At 36.0% G+C, this 17,565-nt stretch overlaps 2 protein-coding genes and 3 long non-coding RNA genes across 5 annotated transcripts in view; 2 read left to right on the top strand and 3 right to left on the bottom strand.

Moving 5' to 3' along the window:
* Positions 1 to 5,121: 5,121 nt before the first annotated feature.
* Positions 5,122 to 6,647, bottom strand: LOC106954868 (uncharacterized). The gene is made up of 4 exons (XR_001426447.1): positions 6,383 to 6,647; positions 6,184 to 6,279; positions 5,736 to 5,775; positions 5,122 to 5,263 (listed from the first exon to the last, which is right to left on the bottom strand). It is a non-coding gene; the product is annotated as an uncharacterized LOC106954868 (long non-coding RNA).
* A 64-nt stretch (positions 6,648 to 6,711) lies between these two features.
* Positions 6,712 to 7,952, bottom strand: LOC106954878 (V-set domain-containing T-cell activation inhibitor 1-like). Its single transcript, XM_015044674.1, has 2 exons — positions 7,842 to 7,952; positions 6,712 to 7,028 (listed from the first exon to the last, which is right to left on the bottom strand). The coding sequence occupies exons 1-2, from the start codon at positions 7,906 to 7,908 to the stop codon at positions 6,712 to 6,714; spliced, it is 384 nt and encodes a 127-aa protein (XP_014900160.1). The 5' UTR covers positions 7,909 to 7,952.
* A 4,529-nt stretch (positions 7,953 to 12,481) lies between these two features.
* LOC106954869 (uncharacterized) lies at positions 12,482 to 15,618 on the top strand. The gene is made up of 4 exons (XR_001426448.1): positions 12,482 to 12,715; positions 15,093 to 15,147; positions 15,331 to 15,427; positions 15,527 to 15,618. It is a non-coding gene; the product is annotated as an uncharacterized LOC106954869 (long non-coding RNA).
* LOC106954866 (V-set domain-containing T-cell activation inhibitor 1-like) overlaps positions 14,600 to 17,565 on the bottom strand; it is a 7,872-nt gene continuing 4,906 nt past the window's right edge. The window contains exons 2-6 of the mRNA XM_015044669.1: positions 16,333 to 16,650; positions 15,555 to 15,830; positions 15,309 to 15,400; positions 15,034 to 15,113; positions 14,600 to 14,941 (exon numbers count right to left, since the gene is read on the bottom strand). Of these exons, the coding sequence (XP_014900155.1) occupies positions 14,890 to 14,941; positions 15,034 to 15,113; positions 15,309 to 15,400; positions 15,555 to 15,830; positions 16,333 to 16,650 (818 nt within the window). The 3' untranslated portion in view covers positions 14,600 to 14,889. The remainder of the gene's footprint in view (positions 14,942 to 15,033; positions 15,114 to 15,308; positions 15,401 to 15,554; positions 15,831 to 16,332; positions 16,651 to 17,565) is intronic.
* Positions 15,658 to 16,370, top strand: LOC106954871 (uncharacterized). The gene is made up of 3 exons (XR_001426450.1): positions 15,658 to 15,745; positions 15,890 to 15,934; positions 16,295 to 16,370. It is a non-coding gene; the product is annotated as an uncharacterized LOC106954871 (long non-coding RNA).

Here is a 17,565-nt window from a genome sequence, read left to right as displayed (position 1 = left end):
TTATTATTATTATTATTATTATTATTATTATTATTATTATTATTATTATTTTCCCTGCAGGTGAGGTCGCAGCAAGGCTGTGATCTGCCGCTTCTCCTTGACAGAAACTGTTTTGATGAGTGGCCTGATTTGTGTGCAGACCTGTTGGGAAACCATTTTGTAGATGGTTGTAAGAAAAAACACACATGAAACATTTTGATATTGGAAGGAATTTGTGGTGGAGACATTGTGACATATTTTTTAGTTGCAAAAAAAAACAAAACACATGAGACTTTGTGATGTAGGAGAGAAGCTGTGGTGGAGACATTGTGCCACATTTTCTAAATAGTTATATAAAATGCCTGGGAAATTGCACACAATTTAATGTATAACATGTATTTAAATTTGTTTTCTTTTTTCAACATTTTTACACGTTTTTAAAACGTATAAATTATTATTATAGGTTAGAAAAATGATTTGTTCAATATTATTGTGAATTTTATATTAAAAATATCAATATTTTTTTTCTACTCTGATTTTGTTTTTTGTGTGATTTTTGGTCCACTGTGATAATGCAATTTGTCAAAATGAAACAAACACTGTAAAACGATAAATTTGAGGTTGTGCTGAAAATAATGATACCAAATAAGGCAAGGTGAATAATTTTTATGGTGAAAATATAGGATAAATTCAAAATTATACAAAAACGGCCATTTAGGCCCAAGACTCCTATATGACTTTGGCCAAACGTCTGATAATTAACAGACCAAGTTCAGTTAATTGGAGTTTCACCTGTAGATGTATTTTAATGCACACCTGAAACACAGTGATATTTTGTTTGACATGATGGGAAAGTCAGAAGAAATCAGCCAATATATCAGGAAGAGAATCATGAAGCTGCACAGGTCTGGTTCATCCCTGGGAACAATTTAGTGATGCTTGAAGGTGCTGCGTTCAGTGAATGTCTGGTTTTAACTGTTCCTCTGCCAGCATTAATGTCTAATCAGCATCTGGTCCTCACAGCAATCTTTACATTTAATTCTTACTTCCAGGGATGAGGAGCCGTGGCTACAGTTGGATTTTCTGATTAGGTAATTAGTAAATTACTTTGTGCAGCCAATGTGTCTGAAACAGGTAAAATATCCAGATGAAGTGTTTTATTGTATCTTTTTATTCCTTTTATGTAAATATCTGGTTTCAACTGTATATTAAATTAGACTGAGTTCATTTCAAAGTGCCAGGCCTGGTTCAGACATAGGAGAGAGTTTGGTGCACAGCCTGAACAGATCCACAGTCAGCAGAAGGAGAGAACACTGGTTTTACTGGTCGGTTATTACACTTATTCTGGCTTGGTCCCACATAGCCAGCCCAACACCTCACCACAGGGGTCCCTCAAGGCCCTTTACTGGGGTATTTGTCCAGGAATCGGCAAAGGTGTTTATATTACTGTTGTGTTTACATCACAGCAGAGATATAAACTGTTGTATATTTGCCTTCATAAAAAGGAAATGTGCGAAATATTTCAAATATGTTAACATGGCTACGTGAGTTGACTCTGCCAGGTTTTAGTTTCTCTTTCACTCGAGAACAGAACAAAGCTGTTCTTTCATTTTAACTCTGACAGTAACAGCCGAAGCATTCACCACAAGAACAAAGAACTGTCTTCATCCTTCACAGGTTCTAAAAACACAATGACGTCTTTCTGTTCGTGAAGTTGTGTTTTGGGAGTTCTTGCAGATATTTTCTGATGCTTGTTCTTGTTTAATGCCCAGAAAATTCATTTCTCACATTGCTCTTGCAAATGATGTGTTTATCAGTAACATTAAATATCTGCTAACAGAATAACTGAACAATGAAGCTGCCTTCACTCTCAGACAAAGTTTTAGTTTGTGGAATCATTTTAGTTTTAATAAAGCTCAGGTATCATAAACACATTTTTTTCTGTAAACTATAGTAGCTAAACAAGACCTAACTTTTTAAATATACACTTTAGTAAATAAAACTCAACCTCGTCCCACCAAATTCACATATTTAATGTGTGAATAAACTTAGTTAAATAATTATTACATACCTCAAATTTTAAATATAAGATTTTCTTATGTTCTGTGTTTGCTTTGTCCAATATTTACAAAACCAACACTGTTGTTGAGAAAATAAGATCAAATAGAAAATGCAGGAAATATCTGACTTACCTCCATTTGTTTGAGCCCAATTTAATGTCTGGATCACCAAAAACAAGAACAAAATCTCAGCCATGACAGAAGAGATTACAAAGACATGTATCATAAATCATCCTGCGTAAGTCAAGAGTATTTTACTTTCCATCTCACTCTTACAACTACAGAGCGCCACCAGACTGGTCTGACTGGTTTATAAGCAAATAAGTTGATGAGGCAAACTGGGCGGCTCTGTGGAGCTGCAGCTTCCCCACAGCCACAGATAATCAATTATTACTGATCATTCTTACTGATCCTAAATGGTACTTATAACCCCCCACCTTCTCTGTGTTTCCATGTGCTTCAGCTCCCTGACCAACAGTTTCCTGTCGTCTTACTGACGGCCAAATGAAGCTTCATGAAGAAATAATGAATCTTTCCAGCTCATTGCTCACTAGTGACACCTGCTGCTGAAACTGAAACTGTCGCCTTGTCACTCAAACTGAACTTCAACAAATATTAGAGCACAGTACATATGCAATATTATCACAATAAAGCTAAAGTAAGTTCCTTTAATTATAAGGACATTTGATGTTTTAGTGTCATGGGAATGCAGTGATTGTTGGATCAGACATTATTCTTTGTGTTTGTGACTTTCTTCCTGAAAAACTAAAATTCTTCTAAACATCTCAGGTTCTAATTCATTATATTTACATTTTATTATACCAGATTACATTAGATTTCATTCTTCCAATTACTTCCAGTCTCTTTCTGCTGTGTGAGGCTGATGATAAAACATCAAATCAGCAGTGGGTCGTTATTTTATTTATGAACAGGATTTTTTTCACTGTTTCTGGTGTCAGCAGTTGTTGGCTGATGACCTTCACAGTCTTGGACAACAGATTTTAACAAGGAGCTGCAGATGAAAAAGACTCTTCAGATGCTACTAGTGACCAAACTACCTACCAACCCACAGCCAACTCTGAGTTCATCTCGCTTTTATTTTGAAAACCGACACACAAAATGAAGTGACGACTTGTCCAACGTAATAATGTGAGACATTGTTTGTCATGTGGTTTTAAATAAGGCGACACAAACACCAAGGGGCTTCATCTCACACAACTAAGTTACCTTCAAAAACAACTTCATTTGACTTTGCATCATAGCATCATATGATGCAATGAAATGGGCCTCTGTCTCTTTAAGAAGCTCCACCATTAGCACATCATTTAGCATGTGTTTATTCTAAAACTGAAAATATTCGATACACATCTCATCATGTGCCAGAGTTATCCATGAAGTTAGTTTCCATCTGTAGTTCCTCGAGGTACAATAATAATATAATACATGCAAATTAACAAGCTTCTTTCAAAACAACAGAATAATAACGATAAATAAAAAGTCTTTTTTATCTAAAACGACATTAAGTTGAAAATTTAAGTATAAAATGCCACGTAGCACAAAGTTCACCACAATGCAAACAGTACAAAAAAATGACATGATCAGCTGAATATTTGATTATCTTTGAGCTATATTAATAATAATTTAAGAGTAAAAGGTCAGTGGATCTTTGCAGTCCTACTTTTGACATTTTATGTACTGAACATTTTCCATTTAAAGAAATAAGGATTTGTTCATCAAACTGTTTTGAGGGTCAAAATGGTTGCATTCATAAATTTGGGCCATATAAAATTATTCCAAGGGCTGAAAATGGCCCTCAGGCTTCACTTTGGCCCCCCTGGTATAAACCATTTACAGAAATGAAGAAAGTAAAAATCTTTTTTGTTAAGGGTGAAGTTTGAGTTGTAATGAAAAAAACAAAACAGATTTTAATAATAAATGCACCACACATTTATAGCAGCTTTAACTGAATTTTATTCATCAGTTTGCCAAAAAAATACAGTTTTTGAATTTACAATAGAACAGTTTTACTGCTGCTGGTTTAACAGTGATGAATAATAAGATACTGCAACTGAAACACAAGACAAAAGAGATAATTAATTATTGTGCTAGCAGCAATTCATTTATTGAAATTTTAAAAAAGCATAAATAAAATTAACACTGTAAATCCCACATTCATACAAGAAACAAAAAGAAAACAATTTATTACAGACGATTTAAAAAATGTGCATAAAACATATTTTCATCTCATCAAAGGAGCAAAAATGAAGAAAAAAGAGAATCTAGAAATACTGAAATCCATATTGAAGCAGATCGAGTCTCAATTAAATGTTTTAATGACACTTTGAGGAGGTTGAGTTACATTTTCACCAAAGGTTGAGATTCATCTTCCTGGAAGATTTAGAAAATCACCTTATATTTACCTTTATTTACACCAGATCATGCAAAATTAACACAAAAAAACCTCCAAAACATTCCTAAAGAGCATGATCAGAATAAAGGGACATTCTGCTTGTTTTGGTTTTATTAACAAAAGAAATTCATTTTCAACTGGAATCATTTGTAATTTAACAGTAAAACATTGTTGTTTTTTCATTGAAATACTATTTTTATGTGAGAAAAATATATCTTACAAATAATACTTCTAACTTATTTTAAGGAAACTTTGACAAGTAAAGAAATAAATGAAATATTTAGGCAAAAAATGTAAACTGTTTAATTTGAAAAAAAAAAAAATAGATTAGCAGAATGAGAAAAATGTTTTGTTACAATACAAATCGAGTTCAGAAACTAAAACATAAAATTAAAGCCATATATTTTATTTAAGTAGCATTTATCTAGTTTTATTAAATTTATTAACAGCTTTGTGAAAGAAAATATTTTTTCTGCCTGCAAAATTTACAGAAGCAAAAATTCAGCCTCAGATTTTTCCTTTTATTTATTTTCTGTCCCTAATTTTATGACAAATTTATTGCATCACATACAAAAATAAATTCCACTTTTAGTGATTCTTTTGAGAAAAAATGTGATCAGTGTGTAAAAAGTAAAGTTGAGCTGAATAAAGATTTTTCTGCTTCCGAGTTTCATCTTCAGATTCTCCAGTTTTTCTTTTCTTTTTTTGTTTATTTGACATAAAATAGTTAAAGTTCATAAACTCCACCATCCTGCTGGTCTGGACTGGGACTCTGGAACCTGAACTGGTTTGTCCTGAAGATCCTCTGATTCTCCTGCAGCTCAGAGAAAATAGAGGAAGATTTCAAAATTAACTAAATTATTTAAAAACTAAATGTTAGCCTGCTAAATGAAGCTGTTCTTATTACATTATTTAACATGATTTATATGAGCAGAAATTATTTTGCAAGTCACTGTTTATAAAACATGAATCAGCATTTTATTAGACAGGAAATGAGCTCATAACTTAATGTTTGTTTGTTTCCATGTTAAAATGTGTGAATTATAAAGACCTGTTTGAGTTAAGACATATAAATGTAAAGTACAATAAAATGTATTTTTAACATGTTTGTTGTAACAAATTAAAGTTTTAAAATATAAAACGTCTGCAGGATCTCCAGACTTTCCTCCAGTTTTATTTTCTATAAAACTCGTCTGAATTAATCCTCCTGCTGCTCATGTTTAATCACTTTATGGTGCTAAAAAGATGCCAAAAAGTAAAATTTATTTGAAAATTGATTGACTCACCATTAGTTTGCTTTATTCTTCCAACTGCGACTCAGAATTTCTAGAAAACAGGAAAAAAGTTGTTATTCTGTGCTGGAAATATTGTAGTAGATGTTTGATTAATGCAGCAGAAAATGTTTTAGAAAGTCCTGCTGAAATCGATAAGAAGCTGCAGCTCAGCTTCATCGCTGCTGAAAACAGCAGATGATTTTTAAAAATAAAATCATGTTAAGATTAATTTAATTTCGCTCCAGTATCTAAACAGACGACTCACTACCTGAGTCTTTGTTTATTTTCCAAAGCAGGAAAACATTAAGAGTTTAATAAAAATGAAATCTTTAAATACATGAAGAATTCTTTATTTATCTCAATTATTTTTCCATCTCATTGTTTACCAATATTATTGCATATCAGATATTTTCCCAGTATCATTCAGCTGCAGCTTAATGAGTGAAGTGAATTATTTTACCTGCTATCACTGTGCAGATTACAGGTGATAATCCCGTCACAGCGATCAGGATTTTCTCCATAATCTGCCAGCTCTGCTCAGCAATCTGGGAATTTCCTGGAAAGAAATAAGAAAGATGAGATGAACCTCAGTATCTTAGGTTCATCTTAGATTAGACACCTTCAGAACCAAACCAGAACCACCTGGTTCTGATTCTTACTGAGTTTATGAAGTGTTGCTCTCCTCTGGTTGCTCCTGGTTCTGATGCTGCAGCTGTAGGTCAGATCTGGACCATCTGGACCCGTCAGAGAGCTGCTGATGTTGTAAAGCTGATCTTCAGTTTTCTGGATCCTGGTAGTTTCATTCAGAGCCGTGTTGGATGGAGGCTCAGTGGACCAGGTGAGTTCAGGTTGAGGGTAGATCCCCTCTGAGCTGCAGGTGATCCTGTTTCCATCCTGATGGATCCTGATGTCAGAGACTGGAGCTGCAATAAAACACTGATCTATTCAGAATGTTAAAAATATCAACATAATTAATAATTAACTTGTTTTAAATCCCACCTTCGACTCTCAGGTGAATAAAAACCAGTTTATTTCCGCTGGTGTTGCACCTGTAGGTTCCCTCATCCTGAACTTTGACCCCTGTCAGCAGCAGGGAGGCGTTTCCTCTGGAGATCTGATCCGTGAACAGAGACGTTCTGCCTCTGAAGTTCTGGTCCTGTTGACCCAGCTGGTCCTGGTTGCCATAGTAACAGTGGACGGTGCCGTCTGCAGGTGTCAGGCGGCTCCAGTTGATGACATCAGAGCTGCTGGAGTCGCTGCAGGGCAAAACGCAGCTCTGGCTGAAAACACACGTCACCCGGGCGACTGAAAATAAATAATAAAAAAATAATTCAGACTTTATAACAAATATCTGCAATAATCAATTTGATTTAGAGTCCTGAGTTCACTGGAAAAACATAAAATCTTACCAAGTGTTGGTTTAGTTTCTAGAATTAGAGCAAATATGAAGACAAAACTGACTTAAAAACAACTTTTCAATATAAAGGAATTTGTTTTAAATGATTCTTGATTCATAAAAATTAGCTCCTGTGACAAAGTGGTTCAGTTTGTTTCACCACTTCCCTTAACATTGTAAATATAGGAATCATGTTTTGCTCTTCAAATGTTAAAAAGTAAAACAGAAACTAACCTGTAAATCAAATCAGTGTCTTGCTGATTAAAAGTGAAACTATTGACCAGCTGCTGGCTGAGATCCAGGTTCTGCTTCAAGTTTTTATCTCCTTTATGTTCACATTACAAAATAAATGCACAGATTTTACAGAGCTAAAGTAAAATCCATCTGTTTCCACAATGTTCAGTGTTTTATATATAAATATATAAACATTAATAGAGACTGGTAGATTATATTTGTCTTGGCCTTATAATCAGAAAACTGAAAGTATGAAGCTAAATATTTTTTCATAAAGTTAGAAAATAAAAGACATGATTTTAAACATTAATCTGAAAAATGTCTGAAATTCATAATTTGTCTGAAACAGAATAAAACCACTAAAATGTCAGAAAAGTTGAAGTTTTCTGACTCAAGCTGCAGTTTGAACAGAAACATTTCAACACGTCTCTGTTTGTTTTATCCTCAGATAAAAATCTGCAGAGCAACATGACTCATGCTTTACTCACCTCTTTTTGAAGAAATGCTCTGGAAGCTCAGAACCAGCAGAACCATGAAGCTCCTGATGCTGCCCATGGTCCAACTGGTCCCAGTTACTGGTCCCAGTTCATGCTACCTGCATGAACCTGCTGGGATTATGGCTTCATGGAAACGGATCAGATCAGAGAAACGGATCCACCCAGCCTGGTTATTAGTTTCACTTTTTATTTGGCTGCAGCTTCAGTGCTGCACCGAGTTTCTCTGATCATCATCGTCACGTTTCTGGATGTTTTTCTCCCTCATTGATCGAATAACAGATTATTTTTTTGTTCCAGAAAAAACAAATAAGATCAAATTTTAAAATATGTAAATGAGTTTGATTTGATTGGTGACTACAGTCAGTCAGAATGTATGATAAGAAGTTTGTGGAAAATATTTTCTTCAGAAATGTCAATTTATTAAATCAAGTCCCATTAAGTTTACATTTACTATTTTAATTATTTGGTTTCTTTCAATAAAATTCTTCATTATTTACTGTTTTGTCTTGATTATCCAGGAATATCTGTTTTATTTTAACACAGTGTAACTGTAATTAGTTAGATTATAGCTAACAGCAACAAGCTGCTGTTGTTTATGAACACACAAATGAAGTTTTAAAGAAGTCGCCTTGCAGCTTTTCCTTTTCCGCTGCTTCTCAGTGTTTTGTTCTTGTTCTGCATCCAGAACCGCCTCAGAAATCCAAACATGTTTGACTAAAACTGAGTTTGTATCAGTTTCTCTCACTAATTCCAGACTCCAGTCTTTTCTCACATTAACAGATTTTCTTTGGGTTGAATCTGATGCAGATTTGGTCTAACTGGTATATTTGGTGGTAAAATTGGACAGAAAATCATGTTTGTTTCCATGAAACTGAAATTATTCACCCAGCACAGGTTTAGATTTATAATTTTCTTTCAGCCAAGAGGTTAATTTCTTCCATGTTGGAAGTGATTAATTCCCTTTTCACTAAAGGAAAATATGAATAGAAATTGCAGAAGTAATTATTTCTGACTGGCTTCCTGAATGTTTCTGATTTGCTGCACAGAAGGTTTTTTATTTGCACACTAGAGGGCAGAGTAGAGCCAGTCAGACGTTTACCTGTGTTCAGGTAGGAGAGGTCTGCAGTTTGCTTCATTTGGCCTCAACATGATTTGCTCAGTGTTTGATGTTTTGGGTGTGTATGTTTTATTTTTTGTTAATTAACTAAAGAAATGTGAATTTATTTGGAACATTATTTCTCCCTTTTCATGACTCTAAAAATGTATTTAATGATCTTTATGGATTATGTTACATTTGCTGATTGAAGCAAGGACTTGCATTTACTTTATGTCATGTTTGTTGCTACATGTCATTTGGTACATGTGGAACATAAGTATGTGCATTTTCAATAAAATGAGCTAAACAAAAATAATTTCTTTTGAGCAGTGAGAATATTGTGACAGTTTTATCATTTATAAATTGTGAAGCCTGATTCTGATCGTCTCTCTGCATCATCTAGCAGAAACACATAGAAAACAGTTGGATGTTGTGCAGAACTTAGGCCTTCAGCTGCTCGGGATTAAAAAAAAAGTCTTTGAGAATGATGATCAAGAGATTGCATCAAATGATAAAATGACTTTATAAATAAAAATGTTAAATAAACTTGTTAAAATCTTCAACATGCTTCAAAATATTACATATGTTTTCAAATTAAAACAGGAGAGAGATAATATTAAAAGAGAGTCTTCATTTTTGTTTTATTCTAAACAGAATAAAACAAATCCCCATGAAAACTCAGTCTGCTGCATCACTTCGTTTTAACAGTAACAATCTGTCAATGGTCTTTAATCCTTTATTCACAAATTTCACTTTGTGCTTAATTATCATAGTAATTATTGCTTGATTATCATCCTTAACGTCTTTACCTTCAGCAGCTAACAAGCAGCCAACAGTACAAGCAGTGCATGTCTATAGAACAAAGTTTAATCAAACCAACATGATTGTTTTAAATATTTTTATTGCTTGGATGGTAAAACTGGCCCTGCTCTCATAACGCAGCTCAGTTTGAGTTTGTTGTTCAAACTTCTCCAAACTGAGATTGCTCAGAGTTATTTCCTGGAGGTAAGATCCTTAATCCCCATGATAAAATAACAAATTATAGGTTCAAACTGAACCGTCTGTACCAAAGGAAAACAGCAGTTATTTAACTTCTATCACAATTCAGGAGTCCTTCAATAATTTTTTTTTAAATTAAAATTTCTACTAAGAAAATAAAATATAAAGTTATGTCTATAAACTTCTAATCAGCCGTGACAGAGAGAGATCCAGTTTTTCTGCTCTTTGTGATTTTTAGCTCTCAGTCCTCAGGTCCTTTTCTTCTTCTGCTGCAAAATAAAATAAATGAGTTAGAAAAGACCTACAGCTGTTTATTCTGCACTGCTGTATGGATAATTGATTTAGAAATGATCAAGTTTATGAATCACCGTTTTATGAAGTAAACTGATTTTGGGCACCTCCATGCTGAGCTGATGCTATTTTCTGCAGAGAAGATAAAAGTGAAAGTTCTTCCATGAAGCAGCAGCAGCTCATCAAAAGCTGCTTAAAGCAGCAGTGTGAAACTTTTATAACAATATTTTATTAAATATTTGTTAAGCATGTCACCATAGAGGCTGATAATCTATGAAATGATTGAGCTCCTCTGCCTCTCGGCGGCGACTCTCATTATTTAATAACTAGGATTAAATTTCAGTTAATTTGAATTTAATCTGTTTGTATGTCTGGATTAAACTGACACCTTAGGAAAGTGTCAATTTCTGATTTCTGTCATGTAAACAGAACTGAAAACTGTCAGATGTTTCAAACTTTTTAGTCAAACTGTTGGTTTGAATCCTGCAGCTCATAATAACCAGGAGTATTTACAACAAAAGATTTATTTGTAAGGGACATTAAATGTTTTTTGAAGATTAAAAAGGAGATTAAGAACAATACAGGATCAAATTAAAAAGAGTAAAAATAGGGTTGGGTTACCTGCATTTTATATTTCCCCACAAGAACAACTGTAACCACAGCAACCGCTGCCCCAACCATCACCATGGAAACGACTCGATGTCTGGATGAACCTTCTGGAGCGGCAGAAGGCAGACTGGTCCCTGGAAGCAGTTTCACACAGGAAATGTGTCGTTTACTGAAAAAAGTAAAACTCCTCCATTTAACCTACTCTGACTCCTCGAAGTGGCCGTCTTCTGGTTCCTCCTGGTTCTGATGCTGCAGCTGTAGGTCAGATCTGGACCATCTGGACCCGTCAGAGAGCTGCTGATGTCATAAAGCTTCTCCTCAGTCTGATGGACTGTGGTTCTGTTCTGCAGAGCCGTGTTGGATGGAGGCTCAGTGGACCAGGTGAGTTCAGGTTGAGGGTAGATCCCCTCTGAGCTGCAGGTGATCCTGTTTCCATCCTGATGGATCCTGATGTCAGAGACTGGAGCTGAAAACACAAAGATTGTTAGAAAACAATCATTTCTGATTGACAACTTCTGAAAAATAGTTTAATAAGAAAATCAAACCTTCAACTTTTAGTCTAATAAATGAATCCTGTTGTCCTCTGGAGCTGCTGGTGTAACATTTATATCTTCCCTCATCCTGGATCTTCACCTCCTTCAGCAGCAGGGAGGCGTTTCCTCTGGACAGCTGATCCAGGAACAGCGATGTCCGGTTCTGAAAGCTCTGGTTCTGGTGACCCAGCTGGTCTTTGTTGTGATAGTAGGAGTGAATACTGGAGTTTTGTGTTATTGGGTAAATCCAGTGGATCAGTGAGTCAGAAGTGAACTGGAAGGAACAGGGTAAGATGCAGCTCTGACTGAAAACACAGGTCACCTCAGTGTCTGCAGAGAGAACAGTTCAGTTTTAATGAATCCGTCTGAAACAGAGGAGCTGAAGTCCAGACCTGGAGAGGTGCCGTCCTGCAGCTTCCCTGCTCCAATCGACACACCTGAGCCAAATGAAAGGAGGTCAGCAGGTCTGTTCAGAGCTGATCCTGGTCTGTTGGAGTAAAGATGCAGGACGGCTGCTCCTTGTCCACTTCAGTCTTTTTATGGATTCATGTTTACCACTGAAGTTATGTGTTTTTACATCTTAAATCATCTGTTTTAAATTTTGTATTTAATACACACAGGCATGTCAAGTTTATCTGAGCCTTTTTAATGTTGTTCTCATCATACTAAGCTGCCTGTTTAAGCTCCTGTCAGTCCTGGGCTGTTGGCGCTTTGGGTCTCATTCACGTTTGTGTCCCATAGTATTGCTCAACAGGTTTTACCATATTTGGGTTCATTGGTATTGCTTTAATTTTTATCTGCATAGACATATTTGATATTAATAAAACGCTCTGATCTCAAGATACCAATGCTGCTTTGCAGAGAATAATCATCATAAATTAAATAAAGCAAATTTTGTCTTAAAAAGAAAATTAAATTCTGGACACGAAAACCAAAATAGTGTTCTGTTGGTTTTAAGACAAAATCTGAATGCAACTTTAATGGATGGCATTAAAACAGGAACAGTGGCATGTGAACCTGGGAGCTAATCAGAGGTAAGTGGAGGCAGCTGGGGAGAGCAGAGGGAAGTTATGAGATGTGGAACAGCTGGGAAGGAACGAGCGAAAAGGCAGAGGAACAAATCTGAGATTAAAAAAACTGGAGAGAAAAAGGAGGAGACAAAATCCTGTGGCTCACATAACACTGTGGTCTAAAAACCTCAGTCTATTTATTAATGAAAAAGCAGAAAAGATCTAAAACAGAGAAACATGAAATCATGAAAACCATAGAAGCAAATTAAACAGCTACTGATGAATCCAGTGAAATGAGGCCTGACAGGTTTGAAAGGCATTTTCCAGGTAAGACCAGTTGGATAACAGAGAAATTAAATCTATTTATACTTGGAAGTGGATGAACTGGTGACCATAATTTATTACTTTCTGTCATGTTTTCTTTCACAAACAACTTCAGTCCATCCTGACTGAAGTTGAACTGTTTTCCAGAGACGAATCACCAACTCCAGACTCCATGACTCGCCTGGATCGGAACATTTTTATTTGTAAACGTTCCCACATGTCAATCACATGCGACAGGAGAGAAAGTTCCCAAACAATGTTCTTAACCACACCAACATTTTTACTTCAGTTAAAGTTCTTGCTGAATGTCTTTATAATCCATCATTGTGTTCCTCCTGAGGTATATTTTCTGTAGTATTGTGCCATTTAACACAATGCTGCTGATAATGACAGTTTTTATTGTGTTAACTTTCTGTGGCACAGTTTGACGTCAGGGATGACCTGCAGAGTTAAATGAACTAAATAAGAACGAAGAATGACTTTTCCTTTAAAACTATAGTGACTGTCTCCAACATTGTCCCCCAAATATTGGAGACAGTCAACCCCCCACCCAAAAATAATAATAATAATTCACCACTTTTGCGAACAATTTTAAAATCTTCTACTCGCGTGCTTTTATTTTGAAGGTGCACCACAGAGCTTCCAGACCGTAGCGCCTTCATGCTGACATGAATATTAAAATCTATCAAATCTTTGACTTACCTTCTTGAGAAACACTAAACGGAAAAGTCAAGACGAGTAAAAACACGAACCAGCTGAGTTCAACCATTGTGTTGAAATGACTCGGTAGGAACAAACAAGGCGGGTTGGTCAATAATCTCAACCAACCAGTTTAATGCGAAAGCGAAAGAGTCCTGAACTGAGTGTAGCTGAAGTACAGATCAAAACCATGAACCACTGAAGTTATAGAGAATTTAACATTTCATCCATGTTTAAAATGAAACTGGGAGAAGTGAACCAGGTTTCTTCAGTATTCATTTCAGATTTTAAGTTTTCTGATTTATTTTTGTTGATGCCGTTTTGTTTTTATCACAATGTTTAGACAGAAATCTGATTAGTTGAGTTTGTTCTATTGTTCCTTTGCAGCTTGAGCTGTAATGTTACAAATAATGTTTTTAAACATCGATGTTTATATAACCAGTTATTATCAGGTTGTTATACCTTTATTACATCATAAATAAAAGGGATCATGTTCTGTGAAATAAGCAGTTCAGATGAAATTAAAGGGAAAAGCAGGAATAAAATATTTTCATCTGAAAAAATAATTAAGTTGCTTTTCACACTTTAATGTACTAATAAACATGATTGGGAAGGAGGAAATTTACAGTAATAACAATGAAAACAAATTATATATAAAATTCAACTAATGACATTGATGGGTATTTACCACAGACATCGTATACGAGTTTTCTGACCAAGCTTTTGCAAAAGGAGAAGTCTCAGCAAACTGCTCCTCCGAGCCGTTCACTGAGCGTCTGGAGACCTTCGGTTACAGCTCGTCTTTTATTATCGAGCAAAAAGAAGGAGGTTAGGTAAGGAAGACAGCAGAGACAATATGTTACTGTGCACAGACAGTTTCTGAGGTAGGGAGTATTCTGGTTGATAAGGAGGCAACTGAGGAAACATAATTTAAGGTCTGGGAAACTCAGTTAACTGTTTCACATGAAGACGAACAGGCAGATGGAGCCTCCAGGTCAGTTTATACACACAGAAGGAAGAAAACACTTTAATAATCTATAGACTGGATGTTTAACTATTGATTAACATTAAACTGAATATGAACTAAAGTAATAAAATTATAATACCAAAAATTCTCTAACAGACATTTTATTATATAACAGAACAGTGAGTTTGTTTTCTCTTAGAAAAAAAGAGAAAATTCAAAATAAATCAGCTACAAATAAATAAGTGCAAAAATATAAAGAGCCTAATTTTCACATCAGTAAAACATTTTCTACAGGTTGGAGTAGAAAACGTCACATAGATCTGAGGGACTGTGTGTCTGACAGCAGCAGCTCAGAAAGTTTCCCTCCAGATGGACCAGTTTGGTTCTGGTTCTGGTTCTGGTCGGTGTGTTGATCCTTCATGTTCTTCTGGGCTCTCAGGCCATCAGGTCCATCGTTCCCAGTGAGGTCAGCTCGTTTTCAGCTCCACCCAGTTTAACCGGTTTGGTTTTCCTATGGGTGGAGAATCTGAGATTCCTCTGAGTCTGGAGTCTCCATCAGGCTCCTGCAGAAAGAAACTAGATTTCAGTCCTGCCAAAAACTGAACAAAAGTGAAATTCTGGAAAACAGAAACAGGTTGGAGTGCAGCTGGTTTACCCCCGACTGCTGACTGACCCGTTCTCTGGTGGTCCTTCTAATAAAATGTTCTGCTGCAGGAACCGTTTGGACTTCCTGGACTGAAGGGAAACAGAAACATCCCCGTTTCCACTGGTCAGAATCAGCTTTAGTTACAAAAATGAAGAATTTAACTTCTAAAAGTCTCTATTTGGTCTCAGTACAGACATTTAAACATAAATATATAAATATTGAGAGATATTTTTTATAATTCTGTATTTATTCACTGCTTCAACAAAAGAATAACTCAGGCTCACCTTGATACATTTTTCAACACAGAACGGAACCGCCATCGTTGACATCGACACCAAGATGACTCCAGCGACGATCCCCAAACCCTGAGCCCGACCTGAACACACAGCGCGTTCACATCCAGGTTTAATCTGACATGGAGATTTAATCTGACATGGAGATTTAATCTGGCATCCAGGTTTAATCTGACATCCAGATTTAATCTGAACTCTGATTGGTTTAGGACGACCGGGTCACTTTAAAACAATCACCTGTTGTTTCCGGGTTGACCAGCCTCTCGGTCTTGTGGTTCTTCCGGGTTGTGACGGTGCAGACGTAGGTCAGGTCCGTGTCGTTGTCTGGAACCGTCAGGGAGCTGCTGATGTTGAACAGCCGCTGCTCGGTCAGTTGCACCAGAGTGGAGCTGTGGAGGACGAACTTGGACTGCGGCTCGGTGGACCAGGTGAGGTTCGGTTCCGGGTAGATCCCATCCGAGCTGCAGATGATCCGGTTCTCTGCTCTTTGCAGGCTGACCGTCTTCACCGGAGCTGCACACATTTTGTTACTAAAACACAAAATCTTACCAAGAATGTTTTTTATTTTCTAGTGAAAATGTCTCAGTGCTGCTGAAATGAGACAAACTAACATGCAGGTAACTTTTCAGCAAGATGTGGGAGTTTGTTTTATGGGAGTTTGTTTTATGGGAGTTTGTTTTATGGGAGTTTGTTTTATGTCAATAATTGACCAAAAGCCACAGTTTCACTGGCAGATTATTTAACTTATGATAAGACATTTTTCCATGTTAAAAGTGAAATAATCTGCCAGCTCTATCCAAACCTTTTTCTCAATCTGAAGGGATTATTGACTTTAATCCAGCTCATATTTCTTACTGGAAAGTTACTTCTAAGTTAGTCTTATTTCAAGTTTACTGAGACATTTGCAGTAGAAACTAGAGGAAAAACATGAATGTTTGGTAAAGAACTGCTGGATCTGATCGCAGGTTCTTCTGCAGATTTCCATTAAGACGTTAAAATAATCCTGTGTTCCCACCGTCCACTGAGACTCTGATGAAGGCCAGCCTGGTTCCTGCTGAGCTGCTGCAGTTGCACACATATCGGCCCTGATCCTGGACCTTCACTCCGGTCAGCAGCAGAGAGGCGTTTCCTGAGGAGATCTGGTCCACAAACAGGGACGTCCGGCCCCTGAAGTTCTGGTTCTGGTGTTGGACTTGGTCTCTGCCGTCATAGTAAGAATGGACCACAGATCCTCCTGCTGCCAGCCGAGTCCAGCGGACCGCCGGTCCATCAGCCGGCTGGAAGCTGCATGGCAGGAGGCAGACCTCACTGAAAACACAGGAGACGTCTCTGTCTGCAGCAGAGACAGAACAAATCTACATTATTATATCCATCCATGGAAATTCATCTTTATATGAAAACCTAAACGTTTTACTTTTCTAGTTTTATATGGAAATATGAACAAGCAGCTTCTGAAAGTAGAAAGAAATACTGATTTGTCACTGCAAAAACACAAAATCTTATCAAGTATTTTGGTCTAGTTTCTAGTTCAAATATCTTATTGCACCTCAAATAAAACAAAACTAACAAATAACTTTTCAGCAACATATAGCAGTTTGTTTTAAGTCAATAACTTCTGAATATTGATGAATTATTAGTTCCTCTTGTAACAAAACATTTTCCCATGTGAGAAGTGAAATAATCTACCAGGATTTTATAAAAATCAATATTAAAGAATTACTGACTTAAAACAACCTCCTGAAAAGTTACTTGTTACTTTTGTCTTTTTTCAAGCGTATTAAGATATTTGTACAGGGAACTAAAGAAAACAGCTTGGTAAATCTTTTTTTGCAGTGAGTTGTTTCCTCCAGGCAGTTCTGCAAAGGTAAATGTAATTCAATAATTGAACACTAGATGGCAGCGTCGCACCGCCGACTGTTTTCCTCATGCCGGCAGTTTTGTTTGTTTTGTTTCTTTTGTTTTGTTTTGTTTTGTTTTGTTTTCTTTTGTTTTGTTTTTATTTAAGGCTGTCAACAGGATTAATCTGCCTGATTCCAGTTTTATAAGAAAATAAAAATAACATTCCTGAGACGATCTTCAAATTGATTATTTTACTGTTTATTTCTCAACAGTCACGTGTTGTTTGGACCCAGTTTAATAAAATCTGTATTAATCTGGGGTTTATCAATCCTCTTTATTTAGACACAATTATGATCCATAAACAGAGCAAGAACAATAAAAATAAAAAAATTTTATATATATATATATA

The sequence above is a fragment of the Poecilia latipinna genome, unplaced genomic scaffold (genome assembly GCF_001443285.1).
Source record: "Poecilia latipinna isolate Pla-1442-1.1 unplaced genomic scaffold, P_latipinna-1.0 Scaffold685, whole genome shotgun sequence".
Taxonomy (NCBI): Eukaryota; Metazoa; Chordata; class Actinopteri; order Cyprinodontiformes; family Poeciliidae; genus Poecilia; species Poecilia latipinna.
This window is presented reverse-complemented; position numbering and strand designations above follow the sequence as displayed.